This window comes from Cricetulus griseus, chromosome 3 (assembly GCF_003668045.3).
Source record: "Cricetulus griseus strain 17A/GY chromosome 3, alternate assembly CriGri-PICRH-1.0, whole genome shotgun sequence".
Taxonomy (NCBI): Eukaryota; Metazoa; Chordata; class Mammalia; order Rodentia; family Cricetidae; genus Cricetulus; species Cricetulus griseus.
Window position 1 is genome coordinate 262895558 of NC_048596.1, and position 18369 is coordinate 262913926.

Consider the following 18369-nt stretch of genomic DNA (forward strand, 5'->3'; position numbering starts at 1 on the left):
CTCCGCATGAAGCAGGGCAGATGGCATATTCCTAATCCATGCTTGGTTCCAGTGTAGTTGAGATCCCTGGGTATGCTCCACTTGTTGGCTTTGGGGAAGTTTGGGTTGATGTTTGAGGATTTGGGAATATGGGAATACTGGTTAAGCATCCCTCGTGGGAAAAGCCAAAGCCAAAATGCTGCAAAGTCCATCATGTTGGTGCTCAAAAGGCTTCAGATTTCAGACATTTGGGCTTTCAGATTTTTCAGGTTAGGAATATTCAACCTATATGATTCTGGTTTATGAAGAAATGATCCTGATTTGGGAGCAGTCAGCATCACAAAGAAAGCCCAGAACCTGGGAAAGAAGAATTAGTTCCTAGACTGAAAGTGTGTATAAGTACTTAGGATTGTGGTTTGCATTGAGTGTTGGTTCCCAGGTTAGCTCATTGGGAGAAGTGGAGAGGCTGTGGTCCCATCTTAACAAGCTCCACCATTGGGCAGGGGGTTCTTTCACTTTACTGCACTGCCTTGATGAGGGTCACTGAAGAATCCAAAGGTGTGCTATTGTCCTGGGTAATGTACTCATGTGTGTAGATGCAGAAACCTGCTGGTAAAGAGGAAAGATGCTATGTGGGGGTGGGTTGTATGTATGATGTATCTGTGAATAAGGAGGTTTTGGATTTTGTGGTACCTTTTTGAGCTGTTCAAGTAAAGGGAAGGTGCAGTCCAGAAGAAATTATTGTGCACTTTCTGCTAAGGCACAGCAGAGGGAAGGCCAAGCCTATCATGAGGGACTCCATGTCATGCAAATTTCCAGCTAAGTTGAGCTCAGTCCAAAATGGCTGTTCTCAAGACGAAACACAAGGCAGACAAAGATGCTCTTATTGGTTTGGGGGTTTTTGAAACAGGATCTCATGTAGCCCAAGCTGGACTCAAACTTGCTCTGTGGCCAAGGATGGACTCAAACTCTTGGTTCTCTTGTCTCTACTTCTGGAATACTGGGATTATAGGTATGTACCACTGAATCATCTTTATGATATTGAATGAGAAAATTCTAAACTCTGTTCCTCTAATGTAAAAGCTGTGCTTTATCTTCTTCTCTGGCCTAGCCTTTGCCCCATACTCACACACATGTAGCTACACATAGATGCCCAAATCCTTAAGTAGGCTCTCTCTGTTTCACCATTTTCAAAATAGTGATTTGAAACAGACTGCTCCAGTACATATCCAATGATTCCCACCTTTTCAGCTTCATGGATGCTGACAGCCTCACTCTAAAGCCCCCTCCCTCAAATGTACCACTTTTCTGCTACAAAGCCCCATACTGAGTAGCCCCCAAGTCCAGAGCATCTCGGGTTAGAAAAACAAAACGAGGCCAGACTCACCACTTCTTTGAAGACTTTATTTGCCATTTTCATCCTTTCTCCCACCAACGCTCATCCCATCAAAGCCATTCATGAACAGCTGGAAGCAATGTTGGAGCAGCCCAGACAGCTGGCTGAGCATGCCTACCCTGGCCCAGAGCATCACACAGGCCCCAGGGGTTGCCATCCCCTCAGCCTGGAACTGCAGAGGAAAGGCAGGCCAGCTCCCTATCAGTTTGCCTCAAAAACACGAAGCACTGTTGCATTTGTTCTCCTTTATCTTTTAAATACCTTTTAAAATTCTGTATTTTTGTTTAATAATAGAAAACAAAAAAAGTAAAACCTATAATTTATAAGCTATCTTTTGGTATCTACATTATATATAAAATATAGACTCTGTTTTACTTTATAACACTCATCTTTTCCCTTTGATAAATAACTTTAAAATATCTAGTATACATGCCTTGACTTTTTATATATAAGTTTGGTTTTATACATACACATACATATATACTCACATTTGTAAAACAATAAATATACACCTGACAATGACAACCAAACCAATGCAATTTTGGTTTTAAAAGAGGAAATGAAAACAAATGACATACTAAAAAAGCACCAGGCAGCAAGCAAAGCCATAGTTGTTAGAAAGTTCTCCCTCCCCTAAACAAGGGACAGGGCAGAATATAGGGGCAGGTCAGGTCGTAGGCTTTTGCTTCTTCACCTGGGATATCACTTAGCACTACAAATAAGCCATTGCATTTCTTAGAAGCTATGGGGCTCATTGAACAGCCTAGCCCTTGTGGTGGCTGCAGGGGACAGCAGAGAGCTGGACAGGGCACAGGAGACAACACTGACACGGTGACTCCATGGCCATGATGACTTCCCTGCTCTACTGGCCCAGGCAAGCTTTGATCGCTGCACTAAGCAACAAGCATTTCAACTAGAATGTTCTTTTGATCACTCCGTTCTCTGCTGGTGTAAACAAAAGGCTGCAGCAGATTTGAGAGTATTCAGTAGTGCAACATGTCAGTAGCCTGGAAGGGAGCCAAGGCTTCATTGGCCCTCTGAAGGGCTCCAGCAAATAAGAACCCTGATGCAGGGGAGAAAAGGCCAGTTGGGTTGGCTAGCTTCTCTTTACTGATACAATTATTCAGATTGCCAAACTCCAAGGAGACCACCAACTTCTCACTCTTGAGAAGTACAAGAGGGCATAAGAACTCTGCAGAGAAGTTCTGGAAGCCCCCGCTAAACTCAGAGCATGGCCCACCTGCCAACACTGACCACAACACAAGTGCTGGAGAAGACCCTGGAGCCACACTGCAGACTCATGAAATGTCCCTTCTTCACCACCTCCCTTGCCCAAAGGAAACAAACAGGATGGTCTAGCAGGTGCTATTTCCCCCCAACAAGTTCCCCAGTGTCATCACCCTGTCCTGCAAGCTTCGGGGGCTTGGTGGGCAAAGGAAATCACCAGTGGATGGAATGAGAGCCATTGGCTAGTGAGAGTCGTCAAGATTTGCATCCAGTCCTGGGACAACAGGCAATAGTAGAGTGGACCTCCTCAAGTCCTCAAGATGAACGTCTGACTCTATGTCCCCTAGTCTACAGAAAGGAGCCAATTAGAGAGAACCCTTCTGCTATAGAAACATGTTTTCTGAATACTTCCAAGACACAGTTGAGGCTGGAGGCGTGACTGAGTGCCTAGCATACCCAGAACTTTGGGTTCTGTCCCTAACACACACGCAGTCTTGTAACATGTTTGTAAAGTTTGGGTTTATGTGCCACAGCTCAGTGAATACTGTCCATCGAGGCTCTGCACACACATTCTGGCCTCTCTGTCACCTAGCCAGATCACCTGGATGATCCTCCCTTCTTCCCTGTGTGGCAGTCCTGGAGGGGCAATTAGGTCAGGGAGAAACTGAGAATCAGGAAAATTGGCTTCCCAACCTGGATCTACCACCAAAATGGACAACCTTGGCCATTACATTCCTCTCTGAGATGTCAAAGGAAGAATCTGATAGATGCCACTCTGAAGTCCTCTCATGTCGCATTGGCTTGACCTTCTCCCCAGGGCATCCTTAACAAAGCTTATTTCCTCCAGTACCCACTGGAAAAAGAGACTAGGTCCGAAACCTAATTCACAATCACGGGTCAAGTTCAATAGCTACACTCACTGGACAAGATGAAGTAAGGAAGCGGCTGATAGAACAATGCACACTGCTAAAACCCAAGTTCCCAAACAAACCCCAAAGCCCCCCTTCCTGGGGAAAGATGTTTTTCTATGTTACACTCAGGCCCCAGCAACAAAATCCAAGGCCACCTATTACAGCCAACAATGCTTAGAAAGCCTCCAGTGCTGAGGGTTGCTGAGTCATTTACAATGAAAAATCAACATAGGAAATCCATTTTAAAAGAAGCTGAATGACATTTCCATTTGGGAAGGGGAAGAAAAACCAGCCACTTCTGTTTGCAGCTGCAACTGCCAACCTGCTGGCCGGACATCAAATTTTGCATTCTGCTCAACAAGGAGAGTGTTGTGGATCTCAGCCACTCTTCTTACAGTTGCTCCTTGGGGAGGGAGCATGCCCCCTACAGGGCTTCATGAGGAACGCTTGTCCTGGCAAGAACAACAAAAGTGCAAATTGTAGTCTGCTCGCTCTGTGTGGCTTTGGGCATGCCCACATCTTCATGTATACATAGAGGGAATGACTATTTTTATAGATAATTAGATGTGCCTACAATACTCTGCACTCGGTGGGGAGCCAGGTGACACCGGACCTTGAGTGCTGACAGGACCTGACACTATGGGCTGTGTTGCCAAGGAGACGAAGATGCTTTGAAGGAATCCCATGATGCAATTTTACTACTGAGCGGAGAAGAAAAGCAAGGGGAAAACGAATGAAAAGGCCCCAAACAGCCTCCATTCTACCAGGCCTTTAAACCATGTAAAAGAAATTAGAAAGCAGCTGGTTGTTGCCAGGACTTAGATCAAAGTCAGTTGCAGAATGTTGTTGAAAACTTAGATTCCAGCCTCACGTCACTGCTGCCAATCAAGAATCTGCATGAGGGACATCAAGGGCTGAAGGAGCACTACAGAAGCCCCTGAAACCATCTGCTGCCATTTTTACATTCAAAGAACTGCCCCCCTGCCTCACCCTCCTGTTTCTATCTCTACCACATGCATTCCAGTAGATACAATTTCAGGACACTTCCTACTTTCTCATGCTGTGTTCAAGGAACACACATTCTTTCTATAGCCCCTAATCTCAAATCAGAGTTTTTGCTTTAGACCGGGCATGTTTATCACAGAGAGGGAAAACATCAAATATCATGGGGGAAAAGTAGAGAGAAAAAATGGAACTCTCAAAAATATCTTATTAGGTGAATGACTTGGAAAAATGAACTCCATTGAGCCAACTACCATGCCCCCAATTCCATCCTTAATGGTAGCTAGGAGAAAGATTACTTTCTTAGAGAGAAATTTGTGAGAGCAGAAACAAACAAACAGAAAGTCTTTGATGTGACCCTGTACACAGATTGCCAGCCAATTGGAGCCAGGGAAGGTTTCAGCTGACTGATTTTACCATGCTTCAGGAGGGCCCCGAGAAAGGCAACACCCGCTCCTTGGTGGTAGAAAATGACCATCATCCCACTGGTGTGTGGGCTCCAGTATGAGTGTGACTGTTCTAGGCAGACTGCTTACAGGGACTGGTATATATATCCCCAGGCTCAAAACTGCCACATGCCAGGTGAAGGTTAGCAAAGCCAACCCGGAAAAAGAGAACTCCCCATTTCCCAAGTATATGTGACTTGACCTTTCTTTCAAGACCAGATTTGAATTTTAAAGACTCTTTTAGTGATATTTGAGGATAGCAAACATTTACAAAGGTGTGTCTATGTGGCAATAGGCTTGGTCTCCACCTACATCTAAGCCAGTCCTTGGCCATCTCTAGTTTCACATGGAGAGTAAAAAGACAAGAGGACCAGGAGAGGAAGTAAAAGATGCCCCCCCCAACATGAACCTTCTCCACCTATGTATGCCCCTCTTGGGGATCTAAGTTTTAGAAACACTGTTCCCTGTTGAATTTTTGTCTGAATACCTATTCAAAAGGTTCCAGCAGTCAGAACCCTGAAAGGCAAGGCCAAAGGTAAAGGAAAGAGTCTATGGGAGTGAAGCGAGTGGCTTCCACAAACATCTAATGTCTTTTTCTTCAGCTTGGCAGTTGGGCTTACAACAATTCTGGGGCTGGGCTCATGTTCTGCTTTGGGGGAGCTCATACTGCGACACCCAGGACTGCAGCTGTCCTCACCTAGACAGGCAGCTACCGTCAAGCCCATGCTGCCCAGAGAGCCTTGAGGCAGGGCAACTTGATTGCCACTCACACCAGGTTCCGCTGGCCACCGAAGGAGGGCTCTGAAGTGGTTCCTTGCAGCCTGTCTGTCGTCTTAGCCACCTCCGAGGTACAGTTTACCACCTTGTTCACTCTCCATTACAATGCCCACTGTACCAGGGGAACAGCAATGAGCCAGTTAGACAGGCCCTCATGCTTCCTGGGACATAAAGCAGCCAAGGAAGCTGTGCACTCTGCTCCAACTGCTTTTCTTTCAGATCCTTTAAGTAAAACACAGCTGGCTTCCAGGAATCACAACTCTCTCTCCAGCCCCACCCACCTCCCCCTCTACTTCCCTACACCGAAAAACAAAAAAACAAAAAAACTTTGCTGACATTTGATGATGATGTGCCTTCTCCTGCCAGTGGGGGGTGCTGACAGAAAGCCTAGCTCCCACTGAAATTGTCATCAGATACACATATCCTTAGCTTGCAAAGAAAGCCAAGGTATGTAGATGGATGAGGTAGGGCAGGGGGCGAGCCCTCCTTGCTTCTCACAGTAATGGACTACAAAGGTGCTAGTTAAACCTTCCTTTCATCAGATACCCAATTAGGACACGCCCTCCTGAATATGAAGTCGGCCCACCATCACCTTTAATCGGAACCCTCTGCCTAGGATGGGGACCGTCTTCTTACGTGCTGAGCATTCAAGCTTCCCCTCCCGCAATCCCCACCCATGGCTACCCTCTCCACAGTGCAGTTCCCTCTAAATGGCCCCACGCAGCAGGTCGGTCGATCGAGTCAGACAGGTCCCAGTGCTAACAGTAGAGGGACATCCTGCTTCTGCGCATGGCCTCACTGATTAGGTAGGCGGGACTCAGCTCTGGCTCCTCTGTCATGATGGCAATGTTCTGCCACTCTCCAGTCTGGCTGGACCTCTTGATGGTGTCGACCACGCAGAGAGCATACAGGCAGTCGTCGAAGGTGGCAGCCATGGTAAGAGGCCGACCGTCCCACGTGCGCCGGTCATCCTGATCCTGGAAGGCCTGGCGCACTGCCTGCATCATCTTCATGGTGCCCCGCAGGTAGGGCGAGGGGATGTCGCTGAACGCCTTCTCAGGCAGCAGGGAGTTGCTCACGGACGTAGTGTCCTGCAGCAACAGCTCCTGCTCCGGGGCACTATTGCGCTGCCCGTAGAGGTCAGTGCCCACTGCCAGGAGACGGCCAGCAGAGCCCACCACAGTCACGTCCTGCTTGAACTCTCCAGGAACGTTGAAGTTCAGGGTAACGGTGCAGCACACTCCCCCCTCCAGCACCATCTGGAAGGTGCAGAAGTCATCGCTGGTGATCTGACGGATACCCTTAATGTGGTCCGTCTGCTTTACAAAGGTCTTGAGCAGCCCGTGGACCTTCACGGCCTTCTGGCCTGTGAGGAAGGTGAGCAGGTCGATGATGTAGGTGCCCACGGAGTGCAGGCCGCCACCGCCCATCAGGTCGTCGCAGCTCCAGTTGTACTTCTTGCCCAGCAGACTGCCGCTGTGCACCTGCACCTCGCACACCAGCAGCTCGCCCACATAGCCCTCCTCGATCAGCTGCTTCATGCGCACGAAGGCTGGCAGGAAGCGCAGCACGTTGCCCATGATGCTCATGAGCTTGGGGTAGTAGTGGGCTGCGGACATCATGCGGAAGGCGTCTAGTGGCGTGGCGGTACGGTCACAGATGACGTTCTTGCCTATACCTGAGGAGAGCAAGAACAGTAAGTAGATCAGTATGCTGTAAGGAAGGGCGCAACCCCCGAGGAGCAGAGCCCTGTGTCTGGTTTCACCCTCCTGCCTAACATATAAAAGTACTTCATCCTACGGCCTAGTGTGTGCAAGGCCCTGGGTTCGATCACCAGCACCACACACACAAGTATACATATTTCAATATTCCTTGAATTGTTTTTAACATTGTTATTGAAATCTAAAGAGTAATAATGTTTAGTATACTTTATATTGATCTAAACAGAACTATTAGAGCTATCGATCTAAAGAGTAATACTTTATAGTCTGCCTGCATTAAAAATATACTTAATTTCTAAATACATAAAATGCTTTATTTGATGGCTTTAAAAATGTGTAAAGCAAGACTAAGAAACGTTTATTTGCAGCTGGGCAGTGGTAGCGCAGGCCTTCAATCCCAGCACTTGGAGATCTGCCTCCCAAGTTTGAGGCCAGCCCCATCTACAGAGCGAGTACTGGGATAGCCAGGGTCACACTCTGCCTTGAAAAATTATTTTCTCGTGGTAATACATTATTTATGATTTAATAAAACTTGCCTGGGGGTTCCGAATGCAAAGCTAGCCACAAGCCATAGAGGTCAGGCAGTGGTGGTACACACCTTTAATCCCAAGACTCAGGAGACGGAGGCAGATAGATCTCTGTGAGTTCAAGACCACCCAGGGCTACACAAGATGAATCAGTCTAAAAAGAAACAGCTCTCAGTACACAAAGCAGATCTCAGTACTTAGGATTACACACCTTTAATCCTAGCAGAGGTGAAGACAGGAGTGATATGGCTGGGCAGAGAAAGGAATATAAAGCAGACAGAACTCGGAGCATTTGCCTCTGAGGATTCGTGGAGACAGGATCGCCATTTCAGCTTGGTAAAGGTAAGAGCTACTGTCTTTACTGCTTTGCTTCTCTGTTCTTCAGCTTGAACCCCAATCTGTCTCTGGGTTATATTTACTTATAAAAAGCCTTTGAAATATTTACATATTATACAGTATCTTTTTATGTGTAAAATATATTTCACTAAAATTATCAAATACATAAAATTACGTTTATATGTTACATGAAGTTTTAATAAAGCTGTATTATTCAAAATATTCTTTCTAGAAAGAAAAAAGAATAACTGTATAGAACCAGGGTATGTTAGTTCAGGTCCTAGTGAGCTAAGGTAAGTCCCACCATGAGGAAGTGCATCCCTTTGGAGGAGAGCAGGCTGATAAAAAAGTCCACACTGTTGCCAAAGCCTGGAACCTATAGCAATCTTCCTGCTTCAACCCCTGATCCTGAGATTACAGGCACGAGCCTCTATGCTCAACCAAACTGATTTTAATGACACTCTGAAATCTTCATGGCTGTTCTTTCCCCACCCCAGGATTATATTCGGAGTTTAATTTGCATTCTGTTGGAAGTGGTCACTGGCAATGCTTAGTTGAATATTTTTCTCATGCCATAAAGAGGCCTGTATTCTTTGCATTTTAGGGGTGGGTAGAACTTGCTTCCATCCCCATTTGTCCCTGGATTGGCTATTGCTTTTGGCCAATGGAGCTAGGCCAAATAAGAATGGGTATCCTACTATGTCAGTAATGGCTGTATAAATTACAGGGCACTGCAAGATGCCTCTCTGAGCCCTTTATAGACTAAATGCTTCTGGGTCTGGAGCAAACAACAGATCAAAGGAAGAGAGAACCACAGAGACAGAGAAAGGGATCTATTCTGCAGAGGCCAGGAGTCTGAGAGGGGGGAAAGTAACTCTGCTAGACCTGGAGAAACAATTGGAGTTTAAGCACACAAGTTGTTAACTACTCAGGTAAGATATAGTAGGGGAGCCACAGAGTCAAAGCATGGCCTGAGGAACATAGGCCCTTGGGATGGGGACGTGGTCACTCAAGCTGCAGAAGAGGAAGAAAGCTCATGGGAAGGGAGATGACGAATCACAAGCCCAAAACTCACTTGTCCAGACGACGGGTTTGACAAAATCTTTGAAGTCTTTAAACAAGCTGAGTTTGCGGAAGCCCTGTAATTATAGATGTCTGAATAGGGGGTTGCCAGGACAAGGTAACAGCGTGGCGCAGGGGCCCTTCATTTTCCCGCTGGACAAGCCAGCCAAACAGAAGCGACTGGCAGGAAGTGGAGAAAAGACACACAAGAGATACCCATGATCTTCCATAGGCACACATACATAGTTAGTTGCAGCCCTCAGGGAGAGCATTAAGCATACAGAGTGCCTGAATCTGCTTGCCAGTTCCATACAGCAGTTTGGCTGTCCCTTCTGACACACATACACAGTAAGAGAAGCCTTTTGAACTCCTAGAACCCAGGTGAGGATGGAGGTTCTGGCAGGGCGATGAGGTAATGATGGTTTGTATCACCAGATGCCATGTCTCTATATCACACAGTGCTCTGACAACGGGCTCATGCTGCCAAGGACAGATGCTCATGTAAACAGATTATGCCTACAAGGATGGGTGACAAATACTGCCAACATCTGTATTACACCTGTGGAGTATGGGCTCTGGCAGATGCTATACCCTACCTCAAATTCCCCCAAACCAAACCATCTCTATTGGACACGTGGATGACGTGTCTTGAAATTTTTCTATTATAAAAACCATGAAAGAAAAACAATCCACTTAACCACATACACCCCAAATGAGCCATGAAAGGGTAGCTATGTAGACAAAAGGATTCTGGGGAGTACTCTGGAAAATGGAGGATGAATATATACAGAATATCCCATGGATAGACCCTTGTGGGTACAGCCTCTCTTCCTTTGGGCAATTGATACACGCTGTAGATCCCCACATCCAATAAGTGCTTCAAGGATATAAACTAGATGTTGTCAGTGTTATGGCCATAGCCAGAGTGTCCTGCACACATCATCACCAGCCCCAGCCCTCATCCTGCAGTCTGTGACAGCCATGCTTTGCAGATGGGTTTTGGTAACTTTTGTATACTCTATCCCTGAGCATCATAAGCAACTTCTAGAAATCAAAGTAAAAAACCCAAAACACAAACAGTTTCTGCCCCAAAGGTGCTTCATACATATTATTTATAAAGCAAAAAACTGGGAACTGTGTAAATGACCAAGACTGGGTAAGGGAACCGCAGTACAGCCTTCCAACAGAATAGCAAGCGGTCACAGGAGATGGCACCCACAAAGACTGTTCAATGACAAGCAAGATGACTATGATGCAGCCGTGTATGAACAGGCTGCATTCATCGACCTCTTAGGACTCCATCACTCTTTAAGGGGACAGAAACTCATGCTGGAAGGGAACCATCATTTTTCCCTTTTGCAGTCCACAGACTGAATGAGGGTCTGACACAAACGAGTGAGTACTCTGTCCCTGAGCCAAAGCCCTCCCAAGATCTGTGTATGTTCTCCATAGCCTACTATGATCAGAAAAAAATCCCAGGTGGTTCTAGTGGTCTGTTCTCTAGACTTGCAGGAGATGGGAGACTCAGTGATGGGAAAGGACCCTTATCTCTTGGACTCCTAGAGCTCTGGAGGCTCAGGCCATGTGCATGGCCCCTGCTCCAGCTGTTAGAATCTCTTTGCAGATGGTGCTGGGTGGTGAAAGACAAGTTCTTTTTGCACAGTGGACAAGACCTCTCCCAACGACCCACTGCCCTACCCTCCTTCTAAGTTATCCAGGCAGAACTTTAAAGCCTCCAGTAGCCCTCAAAACTGTGATCCTCCTGCCTTGACTTCCCAAGTAGCTGGGATATGAGAGCTACATTACCAGAGAAAAAGCTGCTTTGGACTCACCATGTTCAGTCCCAGGAGACAGCCTGGGTCTTCTCTAAGGATAGGATGGGAGGGCCATTGCCACCACCCCATATCCTTATGGCAGTATACCACATCAGGTGTGCTAGAGCACACCTCCTAGCAGATGTATCATCCTTCAAAGGCAGAGGACCTTGACCATGGGAACATCCAACAGTCTCCCAGAATATTCATACTGCAGTAAACTCAGCGAAGGCCTTTGGAACACATGGGCTCCATCTATCTGCACACACAGGAAGGGCAAAGCAGATGAAAGGCAAATGAAGTGGCTGAGAAAAAGCATTTGTGTTTTTGCAAGGCCCAAACATTTCCCAAACACTGGGAGAGTTCCATCAAAGCCCTCTGGTGTTCTCAGCCATGGGATCAGGCAGGCATTCTATGCACACACTGCAGCTGTGACCGGTACTAGCCACCCTATGACTTCACCCCAGTGACTGGGAACTGTCACCCACAGTTCCAAACTCAGCTGGCTCATTGAGGGACCTGTCCCTGTGCCCAGAAACAAATCTCTTAGGATACTGCCACATCTGTCCATGTGGTCCTGTGTGACCAAGAACACATCTTGGGAAGATTTTTTAACTGTCCTTCCCATGGACCTCTGTGTTTTGTAGAATAATGTAGACCCTAAACTAGGTCTTTGGAGGCCTCTATATCTAAACTTACTTCATTTTTTAGGACCAGAACCTCCATCAACAAATAAAGTGAGAGCTACTTGGTTATTGAGGAGAAAGATAGGAACCTCCCCCTTGTAGGTAGGCATGGAGCTGAAGCTGGGAGACACAGGAGCCTAAATGGAGGGTAAAGATACTCCTGGGCAGGGGCAGGGGCAGAGGGCTATTCATCAGAAGCTGATGCCCTCCTGAGGTCATGTCTTCTTCGAGCCTGCCGAGTATGTTTTCTGTCACTGGGCTAAATGCCCATGGCCTTCACAAGGAATCGAAGCTACAGAGGGAAGACGTTTCCAACTGTGAGATTCTAAAAATCATCTATAAGCAGCTGTTTCCCTCATCTCATCCAAACTCAGATCTCCAAGTGGTGACTGAGTCCTGAGTCAGGTCTTGACCTCCAAGAGATCAGAATGTCTGTGGGCTGACCCTCCGTGCAAATATTGTGTCTACGTCCTGGGAACATAGGTGACGAGTTTTCCATGGACACTCTGGGGAAAGACACCCACTCTCTGATCTCCCATGGAGCAGGCAGAGGGTGGTGGCTACCCAGGAACCAGAACCATCCAGGAAGAAGCAGCCAGGATCTTCAAAGCATTAGCCCCCTCCCACGCACACACACATTTCCAATTACACTGCCTTATCTAATCAGGTGCAATCTTCAAGACCCATGCCAGGTTCCCACACTTCCTCCTGATCATCCCACTGTGCTGACAGTCCCTTATCTTCTGGAAGCCCTGGGCAGCTATCCTAGCAGACTGGCAAAATCCCCAAAAGCCATTCCATCAGATAGGGTTTCCTTCCCTTGTTGGAAGGTAAAGAAGTCTTTTCTGCAGATAACTTCTTACCCTAACTTACACTCTGATCCTTGACCTTTTCTGCAGGTAACTCCTCATCTTAATTTATAGTTGAACCTCCAACACTCCCAGACCCTGGGACTGACAAGTGAGGAAGAAGAATAGAAGCTCCCAATCCAATCAGGCAAGGAGTGATTACAGGATACAGATATTCCCAGAGAGAGGCAAACAACGCAATACAGCATAAAGATGGGCTGCCTGACTGCTCTAGGCAAGTAAGAAAGCTCTGTTCAAGAGGTAACATTTTAGCTGAGTTCTGAAGCATGTGTAGGAGTTTGCCTATTCAACCATCAGATGATGTCCGTTTTAGAAAATGATCTAAAACAAAGGTACTTACTTGAGATCTTAGCAGCCAGAACCATCTAGGACTGTTTACAAAAATACTGTGCTTATTGTAAAGTACAATTTTCTGAAGATTAGGCTTATTAGATTCCTAAAAGAACCTATCATTCAAAAAAATAAGCTGGGGGTCTAGAGAAATAGTTCCGTGGTTAAGAACATGTCTTCCAGAGGACCTGAGTTCGGTTCCCAGCACCCACAACAGGTGGCTCATAGCAGCCTATAACGCCATCCCCAGGGGAACTGATACCTCTGGTTTCCATACATACTCATACACATAAAATTTTTGTTTTATTTTTTTTTTTTTGAGACAGGGTCTTACTATGTAGTTCTGGCCGGTCTGGAACTTATCTGTAGAGCAGGCTGGTCTCAAACTCAGAGATCCACCTGCCTCCTGAGTACTGGGACTGAAGGTGTTTGTCACCATGCCCAGCACTAATTTTAATATAAAGTCTTTTGTTGTTGTTGTTTAAAGGTTAAGCAGAACCAAGTGAAGGAAACAAACAGGAATGCGAGTCCAAGTCCCGGATACAACAGATGCTGTCATCCCACTGTCCTGGCACCCAAATACTGAACCTGCAGTCAGCTCCACTTACAGCATGGATGGCCTATCCAATCCCCCCTCCACCTGGTCACTGCCCCATACAAACACCACTGAAGAGACAACCCCCACTCTTCATCTGCGGGAGCATCTGACAGAGGCAAGTTCCCAATTCACAAGACTCATCTGATCATGGAAAAAGAAAAAATACCACTTCAAATAGTAAGTACAAGTGACTGGAGAGATGGCTCAGCGGTTAAGAGCACATACCATACCATTCTTGCAAAGGACGGAGTGAGTTCTGTCCCTAGCACCTATGTGGTGCAACTCACAACTGCCTGTAACTAGCTGCAGGGACTCTGATGCCTCTGCAGGCACCTGCATTCATGTGCACATACCCCTCCCCGTGACACACACATAATTTCAAATGTTTTTAAAAACAGCAACTCTAGCCTTGAGTTAGGCACTTACTTTCTGCCAGAGGAGGCTAAATGCTTTACATGCACTGTTGTGCTGTTAATCTTAGGAGACAGACACAAATACTGTCCCCTCTTTACAGATGTGGAACCAGTCCCATCTGGGACTTGAACTGGAGTCCATCTGGTCTTGTACACTGTTCCTGTCTCTAGGCACCCTAGCTTAAGGTTGGCGTGTTGGTTCTTTGCACATGTGTGCATCCTGCTACATGATCCCCGTTATTGCTGGTTTACAGGGGCCTGTGCACACAGACCATGTCTGCAGCAGGCAGCCCCAAAGGAGGCTGGGAAGAGAGTGTGTGACTGTAGTGAGTGAGCGCCAGAAATCAGGGCAGAGGGGGCTGGGGAGCCTCATGCATAGCTGGGTGGCATTGCAAATCTCAGAGCAACTTGATTAAGTTTCCACCCTAATTCTGAACTTGAGATGGAAATGGGTCAGGGTGACCCATATTCAGCTCCTTTGTCACAGCCCAGGGTGCCGTCTCTGGGCTCGGAAAGAGGGTCACCACTAAGGAAAGGAAATGAGCATGGCTGACAGTGATGAGGCCTGAAATTGAACTGAAAGAGCCATGTAGACTTTTCTACCCTGGACTGACCCCAAGTCCAGCTTGTACCTCACCATCTCCTTTACAGATCTTCCCCATGGAGGCAGAACAGAAAGGTGATGGAAAATTATGGGGACACAGGAAGGGCAAGGGGCCCTCTACTCCAGAGTCTGCTTGGAGCCCCTCACCAGCACAATTCACAAAGGTTGCCTGCACACAAAGAACATTTCTTATATAGAAATATTGATAAATAACAATGTTAAAACAGCAATAAATCCCAGCTCAAGGCCTGAATGGCTGTAACCTGAGGAAGGGCCTCATGCCTTACAAACGTTAATGTGTTTACAATGGAGGTGTCCTAGCTTCCTGTGTCCCTATGATTCAGAGTTCACCTTATTTTAGCCGGGTCAGATGCCCCTCAGGAACCGCTCTGTGATCTTATTTAAACTTGTTAGCAACCCCTTGAAGATCCTAACCAGAAATGACCTAAGTCCCATATATAACTGTTATAAAGACAGTAAAGTGTGACTTCTTCCAGAAGCCCACACCTCAGTAAGTCACCTTCATTCTGTAACCCTTTCCCATTGGCTTTGCTTCTTGTATTTGATAAAAATGCCTTTTAATAAACTCCAGCTGGGATTCTTGCTAGCTCATCCTGAAATTTTTTCGCCAAAGCTGAGGTCTCTAAATGGAGACTCCTCAGGTTCTGCTGGCAGCAGCATGGAGTTGTGTCTCCATGACTCCCGTCTGTTTCCCCAGTTCCCTTTTGCACAGGTGCCCCATGAGAAACAGAAACTTCCTGTGCTGTTTCATGAGCATTACTCTAACAGAATGAAAAGCAAGGATCACACCCCAAATACCAGGCATCTCCAGACGCCCACGGCAACCCCGAAGATGTGCTGTTGGGAAGTCGCCGGCCAGCTCCTCCCAGCCTGGACGTCCCCAGATGTTTTGTTTTAGATGTGAAATGTTTCCTCTCCTCCATGGACTCGCAGTGTTTGCTTGGAAGGTTGTGGAACTTTTGGGAAGTGGGTCACGGAAGGCCTTGAGGTTTTATATTGCACTTCAACTTCCTGACCCATCTCTGTTTCCTGTTTCTTGGAGTCCCACCTGCATGCTTCCTGCTGCTATGCCTGCCTTTCCTTAATGGACAGAACCCCTCAAACTGCTAGTGAAGATAAACATCTCCTCTCTTAAGTAACTCCTATCAGGGATTTGGTGAGAGCTAAGAGCAGTAACTATACACAGAAGAGAAAGGGAAGGGGGGAAGAGGCATGGAGACAGCAGGCCAGTGTGGAGTCACAGCTCAGAGCTAATGGCCAGCTCCCCAGGTGGCAGATCTGGGGAAACCTTTCCATGCCATCAGGTTACATATGAGGATTAGAATGGAAGGGCAGGAAGATGGAGGAGGGAAGCAGCCAGGACTGTGAACACGAAGCAGTTGAGTCCTGTGAAGCTTGAGTGGTCATGACTCTGGGGGGGGGGGGGGGAGCAGCCTCTCTTGAATCTTGATCACCATTCTCCACCCAGACAGGACAGAGTCCAAGGTGCCAACTGGATCCTGGAGTAGAGAGAAGAAAAGCGATAGCAGCCATAATTTCCTCCATCAAAGTAGTCACTTGGGGCAGTGGTGGAAGGTGGGGCAAAAGGCAGAATGCTGGACCATTAGCCCATCAGAGTAGTAGAAAGGAAAATGGAACAGCCATTAGCCCAGTTGTAGAGGCAGCAGAAGTGTGGAGTGTGAATTCTCATCACAGCTCCAGTGTCTCCCTCACAGTCTTTAACATAACTTTACAACCTGCTGTGGGAAGCCAGTGTTGTCAAGAGAACACTATCCTCCCTGTAGGAAGACCACAGACTCTCCAAAAAGGGAAGCGGGGGTGGAGGGAGGGTGGGGGGTGGAGGGGGGGTTGGACTCAGGTAGTATAGTTGCTTAGCATAGACTTCGCCTTCACTCTATTCCCAGGACTGAAACAAAAACGATAGGAGAAAATAAGCCCAGGAGTGGCAGGCAGCTCATACCTGTTACCCCAACACAGGACATCACACATCTGAGGTCAGCCTGGGCTACAGAGTTGAGACTGTCTCACAAAATGACTGTTGAAGAGGAGGAAGAAAAAGGAGGCAACCCTCTACAAAGGATTGTGCTTTAGATGGAGGATCTGAGCAAATTTACCCAAAGATGCAGTTTTGTTGTTGTTTTAAAACCAAGACATGTTATACAGCCCAAGTTTCTGGCCTGTCTTGAAAAGTGGGAAGATCTGGGGACAATGTTCTGCTCCCCCAGAGCCTCCAGCATACACACTCCCCACCAGTGCCCCTGCATGACCACACTGGCTTCTCTTATTGCTGTATGCTCAACACGATGCTCCTTTGCTAATTCTCATTTCTCTAGATCAGAAGTTCAAGTGGGCTAACAGGGTCCCTCATAGGAGTTCACAAGGCCACCTGGGGGAGAATCTGCCTCCAAGCACATTCAGCTGTTGGCTAAACTCAGTTCCTTGCAGTGGTGGGACTTCCCGTTTTCTTGCCCATGGCACAGCTTCATCTGAATCTAACATCCCTGCCACCTGCCCACATCCACCTGCCAAACACAGATTCTGGAGGCTAACTCTACCTATCGATGGCCATCTGACTTCCTCCTGGAGCACTGGCTATTTAGAACATTCTGGTTTAGATGACCTCCAGTTAGATCAGATATTCCCACCCATGCTTTCCTTTCTGCCACTGAGCTCAAGGGAATGCTACCAAGGGGCATAGTTCATCCTAGGGCACTGCCTGCCAGTGATTCCCAGAAGCCTGTCATTAGCACCACCTTCCAGGAGATCTAGAAAGTAGCTCTGAGGCAGCAGTCAGAGGCGGCAAGGAGCCTTCAGCATCTGCCAGCAAAGTGCCCCTCCTCGTGTCTGTCTGCATGCCTTTCCCGATGATGCCAGCTCCTTCAACAGTTGTTACTCCATCAGAGAGACTCAGTGAAGAACTCTGGGGCTTTAAAAAGCACCTATTATTAACCTATTAATAGTCTCCTTGTTACCAAGGTGACTGTGTCCCCCCCCCCCCACTCGGGCTCTCTCCATACAGCACAAGCAGGTGCTGGGTGGGGCGGCAGTAGGAAGGAAAGGAGAACTCAAACCATTCTGTGCCCACAAAGCACCACACTAGTGCTGTGTGGCCCATTTATGGCAGCTGGGGGGAAGGAGAGGGTTGAGGCTTAGCAATTACGATTGACTAAGATCAGTGATATGTACAGTGTCCATACTGCATTCCAGGGCTGTGATCTCTGGGCCCCATGCTTCTCATTTAAAAAAAAAGATTTTATTTACATTTATCACTTATGGAGGGGGGTGTGCACATGTACCATGGCACACTTATGGAGGCCAGAGGGTAACTAAAGGGAGTTGGTTCTCTCCTACTGCTTTGTGAGTCAACTCAGGTTGTTAGGCATGGTGGCAGGCATGCTTACCTACTGAGCCATCTCACCACCCCCAATGCCTCCCATTTTCCCGCTAGACAACGGTTGCATGGGGGAAGGATCTGTAGTGAATGCCCGAGCCTCAGCACCACCAGAAGCATTCAGGAAGAAGTTCCCAGGCCTGGGAACTTATGAGATGTGGGTGAAGGGCCATGAAGGTGGCCAAGCCTAGTATTTAAAGAGCAGAGGGGGGGAGTAAGAAGGGACAGAGGTTGCCCACAGGACAAGAGCACCGTTGCT

At 47.3% G+C, this 18369-nt stretch overlaps 1 protein-coding gene across 7 annotated transcripts in view; it reads right to left on the bottom strand.

Annotated features, from left to right (window-relative positions):
• Window positions 1-1367: 1367 nt before the first annotated feature.
• The window catches only part of Gfod1 (glucose-fructose oxidoreductase domain containing 1), a 100339-nt gene continuing 83337 nt past the window's right edge, over window positions 1368-18369 (bottom strand). For all 7 annotated transcript variants that reach the window (XM_027410436.2, XM_027410438.2, XM_027410439.2 and 4 more), the window contains one exon: window positions 1368-7416. In XM_027410436.2, coding sequence (XP_027266237.1) covers window positions 6497-7416 — 920 coding nt within the window. In that variant the 3' untranslated portion in view covers window positions 1368-6496. The remainder of the gene's footprint in view (window positions 7417-18369) is intronic.